Below are 24,112 nucleotides of genomic sequence, written 5' to 3'. Positions count from 1 at the left end.
GTTTAAATCTAAATTTAAAACACACTTATATTCCATAGCATATGAATATCCTATATTTTAAGTTGACAATATCTGTGTATTATTTGCCCTCATGTCGGTTTTAGATCAGGGGATGGTGTCATAATAGCCTGTGGTCTGTGCAGCCCTTTGAGACTCTTCGTGATTAAGGGCTATACAAATAATCTTGACTTGGATAATGTCAATGGTTTGAGTATTTTGTTAACAAACCGATGGTTGTTTGTATGTAGCTTTTACGTATAGTGGCAGTAAACAAAAGTTACAGACGAGTCCACGCCCCCTGCGACTTCTGACCCCGTCATATGACTTGATGTGACGTGCATTTTCTCATAGACTCGGCACCAACTCAGTCCAGCCATCGCCGACTGCTCTGGTCTTTATTTTATTTTTATTTTCTCCTCTGCAGCCAAATTCAACATCATGTTTCCACATTTTGCCTTTGCTCTTCTCTTTGCATTTGTATGCGGTAAGTTCGGTAGATTTCATGCGCGTGGGGATCGATGAAACGGAAAAAAGCATCGGCCTTGTCCTTGTATAATTCGGAACAATTAGTTGCGTTTTTAAATACACTCGTAGTTTTAAAAACACTTTTCATGACGAAAGATTTTATAATCACCTACAACCACGAGTGTTGGGAACGCAGCTGGTTTTAGTTAGCTCTAACAATAATTACTGTCAACAACGTCGAAACTTGAGTGTCGCATAGAGTGCGTAAACCCTAAATAACGCTTGATTTTAAAGTTGTATTATTTGTATACGCATAAAAAATGCTAGTGTATCACCAAATTACTGTGTCGGGTATTTTTATAAAATAGTTTCTCGGGTGTCACGTCAATGGCGTCACGTTAGCTGCTAAAGCTAGTTTTGAAAGCTAAAGTTAATTATTAAACCATGGTGTGTCAAACTTAACTGGTTATTACTTCGGCATTGTTTAAAGGTTTGTCAAAAACATTACCCAAAAATTCCCTGTTCTTTTGAATTGGCCTAATTTAATCTGTCGTAAAACACACATAAGCCTTTGCCTATTAGCATTAGCCGATAGTGGCGTATTACGAAAGCGCAAGAAATGTTTACAATCAATTAATGTGCTTATATAATTTCAAGTTTTGCCATTTATGCTTGTTCAAAAATGTCGCATTTTTTTACCAAAAGTGTTTTATTCTGGTCAAGAACATCAAAACTTGGATATTGGTATATTATTTCTTCTGCGATTTATTCCTGAAATGTTATTTTAATTATAAATACCAATGATTTACAATTTATTTTTTAATAATTATTGAAGTACATGTAATTTTAAAAACGAAGACAATTTAAATGTAATTTTACATTTTTCTCCACATTTTAAGAGTGTTTTTGTCACCGCTGCAACAGTGCCACCGTGAGGCCATCACGTTCCTTGCATCATAATACGCCAAAACTGCAGTTAATCCAAGTAGACATTAACTTACTTTATTTGATTGATGTATTTTTTTCTTCTTCAATTTACTCCTTTCTGCTGCTGCAGTGGGTGCATTTGCACCCAGCAACAATTCTATTGAAAACATACTATTGCCAGTATTCCGATTTAGTCATGTCATGAAATCGTACTCAGAAATCCAAGTAAGGTCTCTGTCCAACTTTGAGTTTTCCGGTTGCAATGGTTGGGTTAGTCCTGTCATTTTCCTATATGCAGTGCGCTTTTACACATTTGAGTAAGTCAATTGCTTGTGTGTACGTGAAGTTCCTCCGACTTCTGATGCCAGACTATCCCCTGCGTGGAAATGTTGTCAGTGTTGAACCCAAATTTCAAAGTTCAATCAAACCTTGATGAGTTCAATTTATACTAGACCTCCCAAACAACCATTGTTTTTTATCTCGATCTTCTCAGGGATCCATCTGTCTCAAGGAGCCGAGGTGATGGTCACAGACGACGATGGGAAATTATGTCTTTACGCCAACATCACAATCAGCTTCTCTGTGTCGTATGCAACGTCAGAGAATAAGGTGAGTCTGTTTTTATATTTTCCACTCGTATCAGAATAGTAACCCAGAAAAAAACAAGGTGTGTTTCCTTGAGTATACTTGCTTGTCAGCGTTTCACTTGTTGGGGTTTTCCTGGTGCACATCCTGTCGCATGCTCAGCAGAGCTGCAGCTAAACTCTGGAATCCATTTTGTTGAGCTCCCCAAAGTGAAAAGTGATCTGATTTTTGTGATATTCTATTCCTGTTAAAATACTAGTCAGGAGTGCTTTCAACCATTAACTGAAGTTAATCTGATAAAGCCAATTCATGCATAGTTGTAATCATGAAAGACGTGTATCTCCTATTTATTTAAACCATTAGTACTTGCAAAATGGGTTATAAAGATTAACATGAATTTTACTTGGATGCAACTATGCATTAAATATTGACAGATATAGAAAACAGGTATATTCTGTAATATTTGACCATTTAGTGGCATTGTATTGTCTAATGCGAACGAAACCCATTGCCAAACGAGCACTGCCTTGCAGCAAGATGCCAGACAAACATGGCGGTGACAACTAGGTATGGATTCCGCGATGTAAAGGGCATACTTTTTTTTTTTTCAACCTATCAATATTAATTAAAAAAATATATAATTTTAATGATAGTTCATGTATTTTTGCCCATTATTCAAATCATGGTTTTTTTCCTCATCATGAAGGTTTTTGTACTACTAAGGGCACTAAATATTACACATTGTCCCTTTAATCAAATCAACATTTGTTTTTTACAGCACTTTTCAGACAAATCTGCAATTCAAAAGTGCTGCATGCACCCATTCTATGTACAATAAGGAACTAACTCACCCATTTTCTCAGCCAACTATGCGGAACACCAAATACAGACACAATAGTTAAAATAAACAATATATAAATAAATTGATGGCAAGGCACAGACTAGTTAACTCGAACAGTTTAATAAACCATTGATGGAAAATTTAAATCGTCACCAGGAAAATGCTGAAGTCTATGTAATTGTATATTTAATTGCAGAAAATTACATGCACTGTGCTGTCGAAAAAAAAGTTTTAAATTTTTTTAAAGATTTATCAGACATCAATGTTTCAATTAGGCAGCACGGCGGTGCAGTGGTTAGCGCGTGTGCGGCACAGTTCTGAGGTCATGAGATCAAACCTTCTGTGTGGAGTTTGCATGTTCTCCCCGTGCTTGCGTGGGTTTCCTCAGGGCACTCCGGTTTCCTCCCACATTCCAAAAACATGCATGTCAGGTTAATTGGCCGGTCCAAATTGTCCCGAGGTGTGAATGAGCGAGTGCGTTGTCTGTCTCTGTGTGCCCTGTGACTGGCTGGCAACCAGTTCAGGGTGTCCCTTGCCCACTGCCTGCAGATAACTGGGATGGGCTCCAGGGCCCCCGCGACCCTACTGAGGATAAGCAGTGTGGATAATGGATGGATGGATAATGTTTCAATTATAAAAACAGACATAAATGAAAAAAAAACTGTCATTTGTAAATAATTATTGAAAATGTCAAGGTTAACAAATATGAAATCTAATACTCACCGGATTTATCGAGCAACATGAATCTTTTACTCCGAACCAGATTCTTGTCATAGCATCAAATTTCATGACGTATGAGAGAAAGTTATAAAGAATAATCAGGAGCGAAAATGATTCAACATTTGATTTGTGCCGGGGTTTTTTTTTCCCCCTCCTCAGAGTGAGCTAGCGCAGTTTGACCTTCCCTCGGAAGTTACGACAGACGGAAGCAAATGTGACGACGCCAGCTCCACCCTGAAGCTCAACTTTGGTGTGGGACACTCCTGGAGCTTGGATTTGACTGCTAACGGGAGCACCTACCAGGCAGATGCCGTCACATTTTCTTACAACCTCAGCGACTCCGCCATCTTTCCTAATTCAGCTCTGAACGGTAATTACTTTTTTTTTTAATTCAAATTTTATTCTTCAGAAAAAATGGAACTATGAAGGCCTATCTATTTTTTTAGGCATTTATGAACAAAATACTTGCAGTTATCTATATGTTCATGTTCTATTTGTTTTTGTGTATTGCTTGATCATTTAGCCAAAGAAGTTTTGAAGCATTCAGAAATACAACAAAAACAGTCCCATCTTAATCTTTTAATTTGAATCTCTTTTGCTTTTGCATGAAATTTGGTGGATTTATGGATAAATATATGATAACAAATAAGAAAATACAGTCAAATTGAATTTTGGGTGAAGTGCTCGATTTGTATATGACTGATATGAAAATAGATTAAGGTTTATTCTGAAATCCTATTGGTGCGCATAAAATTACATCTTTTTTGACTGATAATAGGTTTATCAATCTTGTACAGGACTGGTCATAAAACTGAAAGAGAAAAAAAGAGAATTATTAAAACGTTATTAACCAATCTTAGATTATTTCATCCAACACCCTAAACCAAGTTCATTAAGAGTGTTCTTTGACTATAATTTTATGCTAAAAAGAATTATGCATTAAAAGTGGAGTGCGTAGTTATAGGTGTCCTTAAAAAGTTCAAAAATAATTTCTCTCCGGGTGGATGCTAACGAGCACATGCCGATACTAGTTATTGACTTTCTCAAGTTTTCTTTATTTTCCTCATGTTTGGTTTTGAGTTTTTCCTTCCTCTCATGTAGTTTTGAGATCAGGGGATGGTGTAGTCTGTAGATTGCAATAGTATGTGGGTCTGTGCAGCCCTTAGACTCCTTGTGATAAAGGGCTATTAAAAAAAACATGACTTGACTTAAATGTAGCCATGTATAAATTTAACCACTCTTGGAGGCCCTCTAGTGGTTGCGGGGCCCGAAGCAGCCGCTTAGCTCGCTTATGCCCTGGGCCAGTTGTATTGAAAAATGAGTTTGCTTCTTAGTGTTATTGCGCTACTTCCCATTGCACTTATGGTACAAAAGAAAATTGCACGTACATTAGGCCAGTCTCCAAGCACAACCCTTTAAATATATTTTCCCATTTATCAAGGTAGTGTGTCATCTACATTTTTCTCATTTCAGTCTTTATTACGTGTTTATCCTGACGTGCCATGTCTAATCTCATTGCAATCAATAATCCCTAGGTTTTTATTAACGACAAAGTCAATTCTATTTTATTCTATATATGTCTTCTTTCTATCTTCAGACACTCGCTCCGTGACCGTGAATCCTCTGATCACTGAAGTTGGCAAGGACACCAGCTACTCATGTAAGAGTAAGCAGACTCTTCAGTCTGAGTCTGTCAACCAGACCTTATGGAACGTCCTCATCCAGGCTTTCATCAACAACGGCACACAGAGCGAAAACCGTAAGTGTGGGATCATCTTAACGTGACTACATTTTTCCCACTAACTGCCGATCCGTCTTCGCTAGTGACCAGCTGCTCGGCCGACCTACCCACGCCCTCTCCTGCCTCGCCTACCACCTCTCCTACCACTGTGGCCCCAGTGATAAACACCACCACAATTGCACCTGCTCCAACCACCACTGCACCCGTCCCTACCCTGCCCACACCCACGACAGGGAAGTTCATTCTCAAACCGGATGAGAACAGCACAGCGTGCTTGATGGCAAACTTCGCCCTGCGGATTGGCGTCAAGCAAGACGGGGTGTGTATCATCTTAGGCTATGTTCACACTGCATGAAATCAGATTTTATTGCACAAACTTTATCCGATTTGTTAAATTCTGTCTGATCGACACATATCCCCAAAAGTTTTTACGCCAGACCAAGGCCACTTTCATATGTGGTCCTAAATCCAATACATATCTGATCTTTTGGAATGTGTCTGCTGTGTGAACGGCAGAGACTGATTCATGCGACCTGCACGTCTCTGTTATGTGTCAACAACCATGGCGGACAAAAAAACTGAGAGCATTCAGTGGATTTAAAGCAAAGTTTTTGATATAATCAACATTTGGGGGGAGAACTCTGTTCAGCCTCTGGTTGCACAATAACTTTAAAATGGATACACGCCGCTTTTAGCATCCATGACTACTTCTGCAAACACTTCGCACATTTCACGTGACGTCGCATGTCCTCTTCTGTGCATGCTGGAGACTTGTGGCGTTCACAAAGGAGATCACAAACGAATTGAATATAGTTCGAAATGTGAACTGTCTCACAAAAACATCGGATTTCATCCAAAAATCGGAATTGAGCATTAAGCTCTGCAGTGTGAACCTAGACCTAATAACTCTCCAAATGAAATATCACCACTAATATATTTTTGGGGCTTTGCTGCTTTAGAACTATCAGGAGATGAACTTGGAACCCAACGTGACTTCGGTGTCTGGGTCGTGTGGAGTCAACACGAGTGAGCTGGTGTTGGTGTCTAATGCGATGACCATCGCCATGACTTTCACCAATGTGAGTCCTTAATATTGATTATTAGGGTTGCACCAAAATAAAAATGGAAAACGTTTGGCCAAAAATTAAGCACTGGGGAGAAAAGAATGGTCCTGATTTTGCACTGACTTGGAAATGATAAATGATTGACAGGCATATAGATTCTAATGATAAGTCTTATTTATTAATTCTGATGAAGAAAAAGGAATTTTAGCGCTTAAATAAATGTGATACAGAGGAAGCAAAACTATTGGGGAAACGAGAATGCAAACAATACAAGTAAATTCATTATATTTTTAGTAAAGTAGTAGAAAAATAGTTTGTCTGTTACACTCGCTATGTCGTTTCAAAGTACATATTTCTGGGACATTTTAGCTTGTAATGGACGGAGTGAATTTGTGACAAGAAGTAAATAAATGGAAATAACTGATGATGCAAAAACGAGTTTCACACACACATATTTGCTAAAGTAAAATAATAATGGTGAATTTAAATGTAAAAATGGGCTTCAGGGACAAACCAACAATGTCCCACACAAAGTATGTTTTTCTGAATTCAAATTGTGCGACTTTAGTGAGTCCTTTGACGATGGCATGTAAACATTAGCCAAAGTCCGACTAGCAACTATCCAACAGACTTAAGCGACTTACACAATAAATGTCATACACAAAGTACGTGCATTCAAATAATTAAAACTGCTGACTTGTATTAACTTGGTCCAGTAGTGTTCGCATGTAAACATTGGCCAAAGTCCAGCTAATGGCTAGCCAATGGACTTCAGGGACAAAGAGAATGAATGTCACACACAAAGTACTTCTTTGCAATTTAAAACGGCTCAACTATAGTCAGTTAGCTCTGGAGTGTTGGCGTGTAGACAGCCGGCAAACAATCGTGGAAGCAGAAAGACACGCAAACTTTTGAGGAAAGTTTGGCAGGTCTGCTGTTTTGACAGCATACTCTTATCACCTTTCTTCTTGTGTGCAAAATAAAAAGTAGCAGAAATAGGCAGCACAAACTCCGCCCCCGAGTGAAAGCCAGCTTCACATGGCTTGTGTCACTTTTGACATCATTCTGTCTGAAGCCTTTTTTTTTCCCCAGGGTCAAAATCGAAAATGCACTTTGGGTGATGTTTGTCGGAAAGATCTTTGGTGCTGAAAATGTGGGGCATCGTGATTAGTTTCACTGGTGCCTGTAGTACAAGAACCCTTATTACTAGCAACTTTTGTTGAAAAATGAACTATCTAAAGATTTCTTTCTGAATCGATTATTGCCGCTAATCAACAATATTCCCCTTCCCTCACAGGACACCAAAAAATTCCACCTACAGTCTTTGAACGTCACCACAACCTTGAGCTCTGGTAAACTTTGTTTTTATGTCTTACTTAAACGGGACTTGTTCAGCATCAAGAGGAGGTTAATTTAGGGTGGTATGCTCGTTTTCAAGGTGTGGTCTTTTCCGAGGCCAACACAAACTTGAGTCTTTGGGAGGCAAGGCTGGGCAGCTCGTACATGTGCAACAAGGAGCAGAACTTGACCATCACCGGACAGCTCGACCTCTTTACCTTCAACCTTCAAGTGCAGCCTTTTGCTGTGAAGAAAGGCGTCTTCAGCACAGGTACAATTTGCCACTTTTAAGTCCGACAGAATTTATGAGTCCCTTTTTTAAAACTTTGCAGTGGGGCTTTTGCTAACTTGACCAGTTCATTTTGAACATATCTAGTTTTCAAGTAACCTATTTAAGCAATAGAGTGGTACCTTCATTGTAGCTGGCGTGACGTGGACAAGTGACTGAATGACTTTAGCCCTTAAAGTGACAGTGTATTAGATATACTTCTTAGTTTATTATAACTATATCATTTATTTAAATGAAACACTATTGATTCACACAATAAGCAAAAAAAAAAAACAAAAAAACTAATGTTTTACCTCATAAACATGATTTTTGTATCACTTGTACGTTAAAAAATTGGTAAGCGTATTGCAGACCTTGAGAGGCCCTTTGAAGAAGCTGACATTTTTAGCCGCTTATTACCACGGAAGCCTGAATGACCGTTTAGCAAAATTAGTTTTTATCACTTACTTGCCCCTTGGCATCCACAACTGAGCCCTGGATGTAATGGTCGCAAGGTCCCATCGTTCGGGCACCTTTGACTCATTTTCCTCGCCCCACCGTTTTCTTCTCTAGCCACTTGGCTTCAGGCTATGGCTGCTTTGGATAGCCCCTCTTGCTTTGTTCATCTTCCGTCCGTGTGACTCTCCTACCTCAGCAGATTATGCATTTTAATAAATTCTCCTTCATTTGCTCTCGCTCTGACCATCTTTATTTTCCCCTTGATTCAGTCATTTGATACTTGTCATCTTTCACTTTTGCCAAATATCCTCCTCTAGCCAATCTTCAGGCCAAGGCCCACTGTTAGCTGTTGTTAGCTGCTTCGTGTAGATAAAGTTTGCTTAGGCTTTCTGTGTCACTCTCTGCCTGACAAATTCTGCTTTGCTCTTTCCTGATTTCCTTCTCTGGCCACTCGTATGGGAAACCAGGCTGGCTATGGCTCACCACTAGTTGCTTTCAGCGTTAGCTACTCTGTCTACATGAAGCTTACTTCATCTTTCAGTGTCATTGGCTTTCTATTATGGGTCATGCATTTTAGTAGTATCTAAAGTTTGCCACTTACACCAGTTTTTAACAACTCCAGCTATTGGCTCTTTTCAGCTGCTCCGAGTGCATCCAGCTGGCTCAGTCTTTTTTTTTTGTCAGTCACAATTAACACCAGCTTTCATATTCTGTGGCTGGCCTTTAATCCATTTTAGCTCATGCAAGACAATCTGGAAGCAACCTTTTGGGAATTTTGCTAAGTGGTATCTTCCGGGCTTCCGTAATTTCTCCTTTGAACCGACACGCTTTAGTTCCATTCTAAGATGGAACGCCCTCTAGTGATGAATTCTTACACACTGTCACTCATTGGAAGTAAAAAAGAAAATCGTGTTTTTCATATAATTGACGGAAACGTGTGATTGACTGCCTTTCTCTTCGTCTGCAGCCCATGAATGCTCATTGGACGATACCAGCATCCTAATCCCAATCATTGTCGGCGCTGCTCTGGCCGGCTTGATTCTCATTGTCGTGATTGCATACGTGATCGGTCGAAGAAAGACCTATGTCGGATATCAGACCCTTTGAGAAGCCATTTGTTTGAAAATTGGACACAAATCCTCACAAAGCCCAATCCCCCATCACACCCTCTCCAAGCCTGGTCCTTGGATTTGATTGGCTCTCGGCAATTCAAACGTTCTATGGCAGTCAGAAATGTTTTGGTGTGAAACTTGCACACAGAGCATCACTGAAGGCTTTCAGGGAAAATGTTTTTTTTTTTCAAGGACCAAACTTGTCTGCCTTTTTTGTTTTTGTCTTTTATTTTTGTGATGGAGCAAATGAAAAATCCACCGAACAAGTTGTCAAACTAGAATATTTTGGGAAAATTCAAAGGTATAATGGACACAATCACTAAATGCTTGTAAGAGTTCCATTTCCTAATGTAATGATTTTAATTTTGGTGACTTTTTTCATCTTTGCTTATTGAAACGTTTTTCACAGTAATGGAATTTGGGATCCAGCGATGCAATTTCCATGACAACGATTTTGCATTTGCTCTACGACACTCCCATCTTGTTTTTCTAATGATTTCATCTCCTGCACATGATTTTCTTTGGATTTTGATTTTTAATGCTGCAAATCCGTTAATGGGGTACCTGTGTCATTCAACAATTTTTGATTGCTGAATATTTTCTTCCGCCAAATGCAAATCCTTCACTCGATTTCTTTAAGGCAGACAAAGAAATAATCGTCTAAGGGTGAGATTCTACCACTATTGAGACATAAAAGTAAGTCTAAACAAGTATTTTCTCCTGCAGAGCGGGAGAAACGGATTCCAAAATTTTGAAAGATGTCTATTGGCCCTCAATACTGGGTTCATTTTCTGCAACGCTTTGCACAAGTCATAAAAAACCCGACATGTCTTTTTTTCCACAAATGATGTTCTGAAAAAGGGATGTATTGTTTGTGTATGTTTCCATGTAAATGCACTAAATGCTCTACTTTTTTGCCGATGAGATTGGAAATGTCAATGATTGTTCTGTGATCCGGACTCCAACGGCTGCAGTTGCTTCTTAACGATGTGTAATAACATGATCAACTACTATTTTCGAATGATGCGCAGAAGCTGAGCAAACGATGTGGCAGAATTCTGCCTCATGGTTGCCTAACGTAACTTGGTACTGCACACAAATTCTTTTCACTTCCTTTAGATTCTAGTTAGCCCTTTTTGGGTTAAAAATTTGCTCAGTAGTGCCCTTTCTAGTTTCTGTCTTGTGACTGGCTAACACAACATGGCATTGCACATTAATCCTTGTGTCGCATCCTTAAGATTCTTGTAAACCCATTTTGGGTTACTCAACAATGCCCCCTCCACTATATCTTAGTTCGTATTTCTCCCCAAATCTTCTGCAACCGCGTAATTACACCGTCAAGTTTCACTTTGGGATGTAATGTACTGAATAATGCACCAAAGCAAGTGAAGCAGCACCATTCAGCTTTCTAATTGGCTAGTCTGAATCTCACTTCCTGGTATTGCACACTAGTGTCATTTCCTGTGGGTTGTAGCTACCTAATAATTAATTGAAATTTGCTCGTCAGTGCCCCCATCCTTCAATTTTATGTAAGCAAGTAACATGGCAGCATTCTGATTGGCCAATCCCATCGGTGGGCTTACACTTCCTTGAACCGCACATGAATTCTTGTCGCTTCCCGTCGATTCTGGTGAGCTCGTTTTTGGATTAAATTTGCTCAGCAGTGCCTCTCTTTCAATTTGTTTCTCCCAAAATGCACTGCAGCTGTGTCAGAGCCTTCGGGTAACAGTATTTTATGTGTGTGTTTCCCCCCGCCCACTCCTCCATTTTCACGACAGCAAGCCAGTGTGTCACTCATGTTACTTGTCTATACAGAGGCACATTTGGGCAATGCCGAAATTTAGAAAAATAAAGTGGCTTGATTTATGTTTATGTAGGTTCCAAGGTTTGGGATTTCTCCCCAGCTTTTCTTTTGCCTAAAAAAGGGAATCTGTGTGTTATTACATTTGCTTTCACAAATATATATTATACAGGTTGTCAAACCTGACCGTTTTGGTCACCTGGAGGTTTAATACAAATAAAAGTGTGCTGATGTCCCGGATCTCTGGAGTAAATATTTTCCTCTTTCAGTTTTTACTAACCCATTCCTTGTCCCTGTGAATACGTGTGACCCTTTTTCTCTTCACTTTCATTCAGCCGAGGAATGCCGGACGGATTCTGAGAGCTTCCTCGTTCCTGTCGCTGTCGGCGTTGCCCTCCTTGTTCTCATTCTTATCGTTCTGCTGGCTTACTTCATCGGGAGAAAGAGGAACGTGGCCAGTGGTTACGAATCCTTTTAGAATGTTTTTTTTTTTCTTTTTGTTGATAATCCTGACTGCCTACCAATATCCTCGCTGTTTGCTCTTTTCACATGCTTTCATTTGCTGAAGCTTAAAAAATCATGAGGTTTTGGGAATAATTGTTAATGCTAAATATAGCTTAAAAAAAATAACCCTTCCATTATAATGGATGAAAATAAATATCGTAATCTAAAAAAATCCTTTGAGGGTTGGATAAATTAAAAAAAAGGTTTAATTATTTCTTTCGTTGGGCATATCTCTGTAAAGATAAGGGCGATAATTCTATTATTCAGTCAGAAAAAATAAAGTATCTGCTATAATAATTATTCCTAACACAAGTGATAATTTATAGCTTTTTTTCTTTTCGGGTGAACAATTAAAAAAAAAAAAAAAAGCTGAAATATTTCTAGCTGATTAGTCCAAGAAGCAATTTCTATACAGGAGGGTTGTTAATTAAATTTTATGTTTTATTTTTGGGTCACAAAATTCAGTTAAAATATCTGCATATTATTGGTCTTATATTCCTAATTGAACTAATAACAAATTATAGTCTGAATAGTCTTGGGACTGGTTCTGAATATAGCTCACAAGCGATGGGTAATTGTGATTTTCAGGGAAACTTGTTTTTTGAAATCATTTTTGTCTTTAAATGATCAATTCTTTCAAATTTATTTTTAAAATTCGCCTATAATTTTTGTGTATGAATGAATGTTCTGCATTTATATAGCGCTTTTCAAGTCAATGAAGACCTCCCAAAGCTTCAGTTTTCCCTTTTACAGACAAACTAACCGATAGCAGCGTCAGCCATGCAAGGCAACTACCTGCTATCGGGGGCATTAGGGATTATTCAGTGTCTTGCCCAAGGACCAGTCAACTGATAACAATCCCTCAGTGCCCAAGACAGTTGATTTAGTGGTTGATGGACCCATCTTGTAATATTTAAAACCAGGTATTAGTAGCATGGTAAAATCATAGTAGCTGCCCGGTTGTAACCTGATAGCTTGTTATTTTATGAATGCATACAACTGGTGACCCTTTGCACTAAACTATAACATAGTATTATCTCAGCTTTAAAAAGGTGGTGATTCCTGGTGTAAATTGTCCCTCATTAGTCCATTAAAAAGTTATGCAGAAGGATAATCAATTGTTGCTTTTCATGTAAAAAACAAAAAACGATGGGGAATCTGTATTAACAGAAAATTGGGTATAATATCAGTGTCTGAAATAATGTCTGTCCGGACGCCCGGGGCGTGCATCTTTTACGTCAGGCGTACAACTTAAAAAAACGTCTCCGCCCGGGTGGTTTTTTTGAGATTAGTCGTCTTATTGCGTTTCAAGTTGTGAAAAATGGGTCAGGCAACTTTTCAGAGTTGTCCGCCCTGGTGTCCGCTAACTTTTTGGCATGAGTTCCAGACGCTGATAATATTTTGTCATAATGTAATCCACATGGTAGCTTTTACTGATTTCCAGCATCATTTCAACTTTAGGTTTAACCCTTGGATGCATGACCTACAAGTACATACTCTTCCATGATCGGTGTTGAAGATTAACGGGAAAAAGAAGTATGGCATGTCATAAACATTTTTTATGAGGAATATGACAATATTACTTTAGATTTTGAAGAATAAAAACACATTGGGCCATTTGTGTTCACTTCGTCTAAATTTAGCCCCCAAAAAGTCGGAAAAAGATATTGTTTCAACCAAACAAAGAATTTTCGAATGTATTTCGAGCCTTTTTTTAAAATCTCTCTTCAACCCGTTTCGACTGGGTAGAACATTTTCCAAACCGAAAATGAAAAATATCTGGTTAGCATGTTTTTGTGTGTGTTTTTTTCGCAGTAGCTCTTTTTTCAGGATAATTATTAGACTCAAAGTGCTTTGCATGAATACAGTTGTTCCCAAAACATCAGAAAAGCCCTTGTGTGTACAGATTATAATTTTAATAATCCTGCTTCTGAATTACATTAATTCTCTTTATTGGATGCTGCTATTCTTCCAGGCTTGGATCTGCACATCTAATTTGAACCTATTGCCTCACAATTTCTTTTTCTCTAATTTTCCGGTCTGTTTTCTTCTTCGTTTTTTGTGTGCAATTTAGCCGAAGAATGCTTCCTGGACTCTGAATTGAGCTTTTTGGTCCCCATCGCTGTGGGCGTGGCCCTCAGCTTCTTAATCGTCCTGGTCCTCCTCTCTTACCTGATTGGCCGAAGGAAAAGCCGAACCGGGTACCAGTCAGTCTGAAGCTCTGCCTCTGAAACACAACCACTTTCCTCCCCACCTTCCTTTTATCCCAGTGTTTTTCAACCAGTGGGCCTGGGCACACTCGTGTGCCAGGAGAACTTGTCCAATGTGCTGTGGGTAATTGGCCAATTTTAACTTGGCAAATAAAAAAGACGCCATTGTTTTTTGTAACTAACTCTCATCCATATTAGCAAATGGGCACACATTCAATGGTAATGGTAAATATTCTGCATTTATATAGCGCTTTTCAAGTCACTTGAGACCAGCCAAAAAGCTTTACAACGTGGTTCACACTTACCCATTCACATACACACTCATTCACCGATAGCGGCATCAACCATGTAAGGCTCCCAATTCTTATTAGGGGTTTGGGGGTTCAGTGTCTTGCCCAAGGGTACTTCAACATTTAACTCAGAGGAGCCAGGAATCAAACCTTCATATTTTCTCTTCTGGCAGCACGGCGACGAGATCAAACCTCCTGTGTGGAGTTTGCATATTCTCCCCGTGCTTGCGTGGGTTTCCTCCGGGCACTCCGGTTTCTTCCCAAATTCCAAAAAAATGCATGTCAGGTTAATTTGCCGCTCCGAATGGTCCTTAAGTGTGAATGAGTGAGTAATGTGTCTGTCTTTGTGTGCCCTGTGACTGGCTGGCAACCAGTTCAGGGTGTCCCCTGCCCACTGCCCGAACATAGCTGGGATGGGCTCCAGCACCCCCGCGACCCTACTGAGGATAAGCGGTGCAGATAATGGATGGATGGATGGATGGATTTTCTCTTCTTATATCTATCTATCTACAGAGACACATATTCAAAAACGTTTTTTAATGAAGCTGTCTAAGATTGTTCCATTATTATTTTGTTATTTTATGTTTTTTTTAAAAAAAAAACTGAAAACTATTTTGCTCTTTCTATGTATTTCTGATTTTTCTTGGGGAAAAAACAAAATATTATTATAGTATTAATTGAAAAACAGGTTAACTATGTAATAAAATCCCACATTACAGCAAAATTATTAACCACAATGATTCCCCTGTATTATTCCCTGAGACATGGTGACCACAAACTATCAAAGATTTTAAAATGTCACTTTAAGCTTAAAATAAATTGAATAATTTGTAAACAATTCAACCGTCTGCGCACCTCGATATTTTTGAATGCAAAGTGCGCCTTGGCTCAGAAATGGTTGGAAAACACTGACTTATCCTATCTACCACCACACTTTCTTTCCTCCCTCATGACCAACAATGGCGTACTATCAAATTCTGCATGTTCCAGAATGGACCGAGGCTTTATCCCGGCCGCCCTTTTCAATATCCTGAATCATTTTGCTCATGTAAAGAATGAACTAACGTTTGTTGTCAAATGACCTGAATGTATAAGCAAACTATGTTTTTATTTCTAATTTTTCATTAAAACGCGGGTACAGTATTCCCTCGATTTTCGCAGTTTCGTTCCATAATCACTCGTATTAAGAGAATTTCCGTGAAGCATAAATTGTGATACCTCGGTATTCGATAATCCGTTTGGGTGTGGTGGTCTTATACTAAATTGTTCCATTGCCAAAATAACCAAATATAACCCATTAGTGCACGTAACAACAATTAATACCCCCAAAAAAATCATAAAACGTGTACCTGTACCTAGATTACCAAAATAACCCAATATGAATTATGCAATACCTTAAAGGGACCGTGTGTAATATTTGGTGCCTTCTAGTGGTGCAAAAAGCTTTCAGTATTAAAAAAAACATTGATTTAAATACTATGCAAAAACACATGTTAATTTTTATTAACAAAAAACAGCGAAATTCTTTTACATCGTGGAATTTCTACTAAGAGGTCGCCGGCATGCTTGTCTGGCACCTTGCTGCTACGCTGTTTTCTGTGGCACTGGTTATCTTTTGCATTAGACAATAATGTCCTCTAGTGGTCAAATATGACACACTTGGGCTTTAACAATCAAATAACCCAAATATTGATAAAATGTGTACCTAAACAACTATTAATCCTCTAAAATATCAATAAAATGTATATTTAAAAGTGTCTAAATGCCTAAATTATTAATAAACACACACTTCATCAACGATAAATACCCCAAATATCAATAAAACCCATATCTCTACTACTACAATTACCTTAAATATTAATAAAATGTGTCCCTAGACGACAATAAATACACAAAATATGAATTAAACAGTTCTTTAAACAACCCAAAGATCAAAAAATGTGTACCTTGACAACGATAATTTATTGAAATGCATATCTAATAACACCATTATTTTATTTTGCAATAGATTCCTTTAGATTACTTGTGTTTCCTCTGGACCTAGCGACTACGCGAAAGCTAATTCCACTTCCGCTTGGTCAAAACCAAAATAGGTCCAAACAAGTGATGTACCGACTTCTTCAGTGCAAGCTTCGTTTGTTTCTCGTTTGTTGACTCTGGCACTATGTTTACGGAGTCTGCTATGACACTCAATGAGCTCACACGGTGGGTGCGGCATAGTGTGGTGCTTGCAAACTTTGAATCACATTTATTGGCTTGTGCTATCGTAAAAACTTGCCTCTGATTGGTCGGCGCTTTTAGATTTCGAACATTAACAATTGTGGTTGGCCAAATCTCCATCACTCACTACAAAACCTTAAAACATTGATGAGCAGGTAGTTTCCTCGCATGGCTGACGCTGCTATTGGTTAGTTAGTGTGTGTAAAAAGGGAAAGTGTGAAGCACATTGTAAAACGCTTTGGGAGGTCTTCATTGACTTGAAAAGCGCTATATAAATGCAGAACATTTACGTAATTGTTCTCACTTTTCCTTCCCCTCATCACTAACTTTCTTTTTAGAAATGAAAGGCAATAAATAGCACTAAATCACAAATTTGCAACTCGAGCTTTCACGAAATGCTAGCCGACCGGGCTAATAGTATAGCCTTCGGTTGTGACTGGGTGTTTGAGTTCCGAAATAATGTCTCAAATTTTTGGTCGAACACCTATTTGTCTGAATACTCAGACATCAATGATATATATTAATTAATGATAGCAAAACATGTGTTTACTTTTGCGCACATGCAGTTTTCCTCTTTATTGATATTTCTATGTCCCAAAGCATTGTGGGACTTATAGTACAGAGACAAATGATACAAGTAAACTCCATGTCACTCGCCAAAACCGCCTCCTGTGTATTAGTTGATTTTTCTGGGAGGTTTTCATTTCATTTTCTGCCTTCATGGCGCAAGTTCCACAGTTGTATCCGTCCATCTATAATGTAAGTCCATGCTTCTGGCGGGCCTCAAATGGGCACACCTTGTAAACCTGGTGCGCAGCATTGGAGCAATCTCTTTGGAAGAAACAAGCGAGATACTTCCTTGATTTTGGTGAGTGACATGAAAACAAGTTTTACTTTAGTGGTGGTGTCTGTAACTTAAAAATATTCTACTTGCTGAAGCCATCTTCTGGCTGAAATAATCATTGCAGCCTCTGTCAAATGCGTGACTCTTAGATGCGCTTTAACAAACTCTTTTTTTTATCTTTCTGCGGGTTTAGGTTGACATTTGGACTGTATGTTCTTACTCTCACCATTTTCATCCTAGACTTAAAGAAAACTTAGAGCATGCCCCTGAAACCACACTCTTCTCCCCGCCTCCTTTGCTTAAGCCTAATGCACTGGGTGGCGGGAACACAGATGATAAAAGTAAGATAAATGCAGATAGGCGCAGTAAAAAATAATAATATGAAGGCTCTTTAAACTTAGTTGGGCATCAATAACCCATACTTACTTTAGAAAGTATTTCTTTTTAAACTTTTTAAGGACACCTCAAACTACGCACGATATTTGCTTAATTTTGGTCAGAGACATACAAACAATTCTTACTTTAAGGTGGTGTCCCTAACTTAAAATATTCTACTTATAGATGCCATACTGTGGCTGATATCATCATTGTAGCCTCTGTCAAATTCCTTTTGTTGCGTGTGCTAGTATGTAACTCTCTTAGATACGCTCAAAAAAACTCATCTTTTTTCACCTTTTAGAGGTTTGAGTTGGATTTTGGACTGTATTTGAAACAGTCATTTTCTTACTTTCACCATTTTCATCCTAGAATAAAAGAAAACTGAGAGCATGCCCGTGAAATCACGCTCTTCCCCCAGCCTCCTTTCCTTCAGCCTAGTACGCTCTGTGGCCGGAACACTGATGATAAAAGGTAAATGCAGATGGGCGCGGTGAAGAAAATATAAATAAACTCAGTTGGGCATTGTTAACACAAACTTATTAAAGAAAATATCGAATTTGAAATTTTTCAAGGACACCTACTACGCACCCCACTTTCAATGTCAAAGTTAAACGGCGTATATTCGCGTCAAGACTGCTCGGAAGTCAAACCGCAAACTGAGGGAATACTGTACCATCGAAGTATTAAACGATAAGGGACACTTTACTAGCACTCCATACAAACACATATTGAGAAATGTGACCGAAGACGAATGGAAATGTGCAATTCTTCCTTTTTTCATCCAAGCACCGGACCGACAGTTTGTGCCTTTTACGTTAGCCACCCGTGAGTTGCTTTGTTCGGGAAAAAAGTAACATTGGAGGGAATGAAATAAACGAAGAATGGCTTCTTGTTTCGTAGCGCTGTTGTTTTTTGTGCCTGGAGATCTTGTGACTCAATTCAAAGGTTGCCCGAAGAGCTTCTTTACGACCTGTTTGAAGTTCATGGACGGGGGCGGGGAAAGGTATGAGTTGTAAAGCATTAAATATATTTTCGAGAAAAACAATATGACATTTGCACATTCTAAGGGAACGATATGAACTCATATTTTTCATTTAAGGCAGTTGTTGCAAAAGTGTCCATGCGGCTCAAAAGCAAGGTTTAATACAAGGTTCCCGCGGATCCTTGAAAAGTCTTAAAAAGCATTAAATTGTAAGGACCAGAACGAAGACAGAACACAAGCGTGCGTTTCTCTTAGTTTATTTGGAAAAAGAGAAATGATAGTACTGTCACAAGCCAGGAACGGAGACAGGACCCAATAGCGTTCGTTTTACTCAGCTTTTAATAAGAAAGAGAGCGGTGCTTGCACCCACGATCCGATGACGAGACGAGACGGCAGGAACGCAGAAGTGGCACTTCCGTGTCGAGCGAGGGTAGTTGTTGACGGCGAGAAAACAAGTCGATGGCCAGGATGGGGGAGCAAAACAGAAACTGGTCCAGAAAAGAGGTCGGCAACAGGTATCAGGCAGGAAACAGGGCAAAACAGGTCGATGGCTGGGACAGAGGAGCAAAAGCAGAAACGAGTCCAGAAAAAGTTCGGCAACAGGTATCAGGTGGGATAACAGTGCAGGATAATGTCGGAGAGTACAAAAGCTTGCCTAGCTGAGAGCATAGGTTCGCAGACGGTCTGACGGCTTCCTTTCGGAAGACGGGAGTTTAAAGAGTCCAACAGCCAATCAGGTCCCGCGGCTTTTGGCGCCAACAGGGCAGTTGCAGGTGCCCCAAATCAGCAATCATGACAAGTACACACAATCCGTAGATCGCGGGGAGCAGGTTGCTCGGAAGCGGAAGTGGTATTTCCATGGCGAGGGAAGGCAGTGTCGAGAGCGGGAAAAAAACAGATCTGTGGCCGGGACTGGGGAGCAAAAATCGTACTCAAGTTCATAATCAGAACAGGAGAGAGTCAGGGTTGAAAGGCTTGCCTAGCATGGGCTGAGGTTCGCAGACGGACTGACGACCGGTGACAAGAAGATAGGGGGGGGGTTTAAAAAGTGACAGGCAGCCAATCGGTGTTCGAGGCAGTTGGTGCCAAAAGGAGCAGACTCGGGTGCCCCGCATCAGTAATCATGACATAAATGTATTATTCTTAAAATAACACCTTGTTATTAAAATGTTTTAAATCCAATTTTTAAAAGTCTTAAAACACATAAGATTTATATTTGTTTGAACTAGAAAGACTTGGTGAAAAATTCCCTTTTTCATGATTCATGATCTCATCTCATTAGCTGCACCGCTTATCCTCAGTAGGGATGCGGGGGTGCCGGAGCCCATCCCAGCAAGCAGTGGGCACTGCAGATTATTTTCCTCATTTGAGGTATTTCTCTTATTTGCCTACATTTCTACGTTTTTTTCCCAGTAATAAAATAGTGAAAATGAGCTGCGCTATATTTTGTGAAAAATCATGAATGGGCGCCACCAGGCTGTACTTGCCCAAAACACATGACAGGAAATGCTGCCCCTACGACCCTTAGTTTTGGGAACCAGGCAACCCACAGACGGACACACACGAAAATTTCAGAAAATGGGTGTCATGATTTGCCAATTGCCCTCACCTGCGCTCACTCGTTCAGCCCCAGTTGCCACTCGTTCCCTAATTAGTCATCCTCCTACTTAGACACATCATTCTCGTTCACTCCTGGTCAGTCCGTCTGCAAACCTCAGCATATGCAAGGCAAACACTTTTGACTCCGGCTCCTGTTTTGATCCCGACCTGTTTACTGTATCGATCCCCGATTCAAGCTCTATTCTCCTGTCCCAGCTACCCATACCCTGAACCTGTTTCCTGTCTCGATCTCCTATCCAAGCTCCGTTCTCCTGTCCCGGCTACCCGTATCCTTCTTGAATCTGTTTCCTGTATAAATCCCCGATCCCTGGCTTCCCGCTCGTCCCAGCTACCCGACTTGTTCAGATATCCGACCACGCTTCATTCTCGAGGGCTGCCCCGCCCCCTTAATAGAAGCATTGTGTGAAACGTTACGCATTTGGGTCCCCTGCTTGTATTGGTCGTGACAATGGGAATATCGTATTCACATACGGGACAATTTCAGATAATGAGAATATTGTGATATCGTGTTTTAGTTTTTGCAATGTAATTTTAAAAAAATGCCATACATTCTAGATTCGTGTCAAGTCATAATTATTTGTATAGCCCTTCATCACAAGGAGTCTCAAAGGGTTTCGAAGACCACAGATGATTGCAAACCGTAGACTATTCTTACACCATTCCTTGATCTGAAACCTACATGAAGGCAAGGAAAAACTCCAAAAACATTAATACAAGAAAATGTAGACAAATTAGCTCGCACTGAATCAAACATGAAAGAACAATATACTTTGGAATACACCAGGCTCTTAACAAAATATGAAAGGAAGTGGGATATTTTGGAATACTTACTATCTCTCACTGGACAAAACATGGATAACAACGCAGACTCTTGTAACACTGGCTCTAACTGATCAAAACATGAAAGGGAACAGCGGGATTATGTTGGAATATAAACTACTTCTAACTGAAGAAGTTGATAACCAATTAAACAGAAACATGAAGGACAATGCAGAATATGTTGGAACACAAAGTCTTACTGAACAAAACATGAAAGGATACAGAGCAGGATATCTTATAATACTCGCTGAACGAAAAACTGGAAAGCAATACAAAGTAGGATATGATAAAACACTGACTGAACAAAACATGAAAGGAGACAATGCAGGATGTGTTGGAACGCTAACCAACTAACTAAATAAAAAATTAAAGACAACGCAGAGATATGCTGTAACACTAACTATAACAAAAGCAAAAATAACACATGACTGGGAAGCAATTTGAGATATGTTGGAAAACTAACTGAACAAAACATGAATCAAAGACATCCAGGATATTTTGGAACACTAACTCTTACTGAAGAAAACATGAAAGACAGCATGGGACATGTTGGACTTAACTGAACAAAGGCATGTCACCGCAGACTGTTGAAACACTGGCTCTAACTGATCAAAACATGAAAGGGAACAGCGGGATTATGTTGGAATATAACCTCGTTCTAACTGAAGAAATTGATAACCAATTGAACAAAAACATGGAAGACAATGGAGGATATGTTGGAACACAAACTCTTACTGAACAAAACATGAAAGGATTCAGGCCAGGATATTTTAAAATACTAACTGAATGAAAAACTGGATAGCAATACAAAGAAGGATTTGTTAAAACACTGAACAGAACATGAAAGAGACAATGCAGGATGTGTTGGAACGCTAGCCAACTAACTGAACAAAAAATTAAAGACAATGCAAAGATATGCTGGAACACTAACTATAACAAAAGCTAAAGGGGGGCAATTTGGGATACGTTGGAACACTAACTGAACAAAAACATGAATCAAAGACTTCCAGGATATTTTGGAACACTAACTCCTACTGAAGAAAACATGGAAGTAAGACAGCATGGGACCAAGGCATATCACCGCAGACTGTTGGAACACTAGCTCTTACTGAACAAAATGTAAAAGGAAGGCGGGGCAGAAAATGTTGAAAAGCTGAATAGCTCTAACTGAACAAAACATGAAAGCAGATGAAGGAGGACAAATGTTGAACGATCGCCCATTAAACGGTACAGTTCTGACCTATCATTTTTTTGTAATAACAGCAGCTTTCCGTTTTAACAAACCCATCCACCTTGCTCCCGTTTCCATAGCAACTCCACTATTTACTTTCCACTCCTAATGAGAACACCTCCTTGACCTGAAAGTATCATTTAAAAGCGTGACAAATTCGCACTTTCCCGCAACTGGACTGGAAATGAAAGGAAATCGAATTAGCTTATATGAGCCGGGGACCTCGTCGTCACCCCTCGTGTTTTAATCGAATCCCGAGAGAACGAGGCAAACGTTTTTGATGCCTTCAGGCGCGAAGATTGTCAGAAGAAGGATCATTTTCATCAAGTTGCTGTCAAAATGGGATTTACTCACCTTAATAAATGTCCCTGAAGGCATCATTGGATTTAAACATCGGTTTGTTTAGAGAAATTGGAATACGAAAAGAGGAGAAACGGTTCCAAGTTTATTTTTTGAAGCCAGTGCATAGCAGTAACGGGGAGGACATTCTATCAATGTGTCATGGTTGCCATGGCGCCTAATTGGCCCCGCCCATATGGCGCCAGCTGCGGCTCATTAACAGATTGGATTTCTGTCTTTTTAAGCTCAGTGCGCTCTCTCTTACTTTGTCAGTCCGTCAGCGAACCTCTGCCCCGCAAGACGTGGGTTCTGACTCGGTCCTGTTTTCCTGATGGTACTTCCAGTCTGTTATTGTTCCCGTTTATTGTCCTGTTTAATATCGATTTCCAGTTTCAATCCCGTCTTGTTTGTCCTGTTTATTTTCACCCGTTGCTGCAGCCTCCATCCAGAAGAGGGCACCCAAACAGGTTTGGAACTAGGAACAGGTGTGTCCAATCTCCATACCTGTCCCTAAACATCCTGACCCCAGGCATGTCCAAAGTTCGGCCTGGGGGCGAGTTACAGCCTTGTGATCAAATTTTAACTGACCCACGGTCTCTTTCATAGAATCAATAAAATCAGTAATGTTGACTGCAGTATAAAATAAATGCGTTCAAAAATAGTTGTATTGTTTCGCTAGATGATGGCAGTAGACCCTTTCCCACCTTTCCCTTGGCTTTCTGTGAGAATGTTAGCTCACCCTATTTCCGACATCCCGACTGTAAATAAAAAAAGGGAAGTTGACTACGAGGGTTGCCCCTTCCTAGACAAGTGGAAATTGGATATTTTTTATACTGTTGGGAATTAAAATATCAAAATGTATCGTTTACCAAATTGTTCGAATTAGTTATCTGACTCCATTAACCAAACACAACCTACATTCAGCCAACAATACACGCTCGTTTCTTGATGGAAAAGATGAACAAGAAACCGACACTTCCACACGGGGGCAGATTTAATTTCATTAGCAATTTAACTAAGTGTACTCCATCGAAAATGGCCGAATTAGTCGAATTAGTGTCCTCGGAGTCTCTTCAAGACCTCTCGCTTCTCCCCTCGGCCCACGTCTTTCCGCAAGATGGTGTGCCGGCTCCTCCCATGGGCGTGCCAATTAAGCCCAACGTGAGCTCCAACACCTCGCCGCGATGTCTGGAAAACTCAAAACAGCACCGAGCGTTTCTCAAAACAATGCCTTCTGTCATCAGGGCCTTTCTGCGTCGTTGGATATGCTGATTATCTTATCAGCCTTACATACCGTTTTCGCCATTCCTGTAAACAATATTTCCTACCAGGGTGCCCTGAACTTTCACTGCTC

At 39.7% G+C, this 24,112-nt stretch overlaps 1 protein-coding gene across 4 annotated transcripts; it reads left to right on the top strand.

Moving 5' to 3' along the window:
- The first annotated feature begins 321 nt into the window (after positions 1 to 321).
- On the top strand, positions 322 to 18,666 carry lamp2 (lysosomal-associated membrane protein 2). Of its 4 annotated transcripts, none has more exons than XM_088343775.1 (9): positions 322 to 484; positions 1,886 to 2,001; positions 3,698 to 3,908; positions 5,136 to 5,297; positions 5,363 to 5,598; positions 6,239 to 6,358; positions 7,641 to 7,695; positions 7,782 to 7,952; positions 13,900 to 18,666. In XM_088343775.1, exons 1-9 carry the CDS (start codon positions 439 to 441, stop codon positions 14,040 to 14,042), a joined length of 1,260 nt encoding a protein of 419 aa, XP_088199901.1. In that variant the 5' UTR covers positions 322 to 438; the 3' UTR covers positions 14,043 to 18,666. The 4 variants fall into 4 exon arrangements, with proteins under 4 accessions (XP_088199901.1, XP_088199902.1, XP_088199905.1 ...); XM_088343776.1 differs by lacking the exon at positions 13,900 to 18,666 and adding an exon at positions 9,376 to 11,561; XM_088343779.1 differs by lacking the exon at positions 13,900 to 18,666 and adding an exon at positions 11,657 to 13,889 and having other exon boundaries at positions 355 to 484.
- Positions 18,667 to 24,112: the final 5,446 nt, after the last annotated feature.

The sequence above is a fragment of the Urocampus carinirostris genome, chromosome 9, assembly GCF_059441175.1.
Source record: "Urocampus carinirostris isolate Australia breed hairy pipefish chromosome 9, RoL_Ucar_1.0, whole genome shotgun sequence".
Lineage (NCBI taxonomy): Eukaryota > Metazoa > Chordata > Actinopteri > Syngnathiformes > Syngnathidae > Urocampus > Urocampus carinirostris.
The sequence above is the reverse complement of the archived record's forward strand: the minus strand, read 5'-3'. Positions and strand labels throughout refer to the sequence as shown.

Bases quoted from the DNA above. Each gene is read 5' to 3' on its own strand.
- lamp2 (XM_088343775.1), top strand. From the start codon at position 439: ATGTTTCCACATTTTGCCTTTGCTCTTCTCTTTGCATTTGTATGCG. The intron at 5,298-5,362 runs GTAAGTGTGGGA...CGTCTTCGCTAG, and splicing joins CGGCACACAGAGCGAAAACC to TGACCAGCTGCTCGGCCGAC. The intron at 6,359-7,640 runs GTGAGTCCTTAA...CTTCCCTCACAG, and splicing joins TCGCCATGACTTTCACCAAT to GACACCAAAAAATTCCACCT.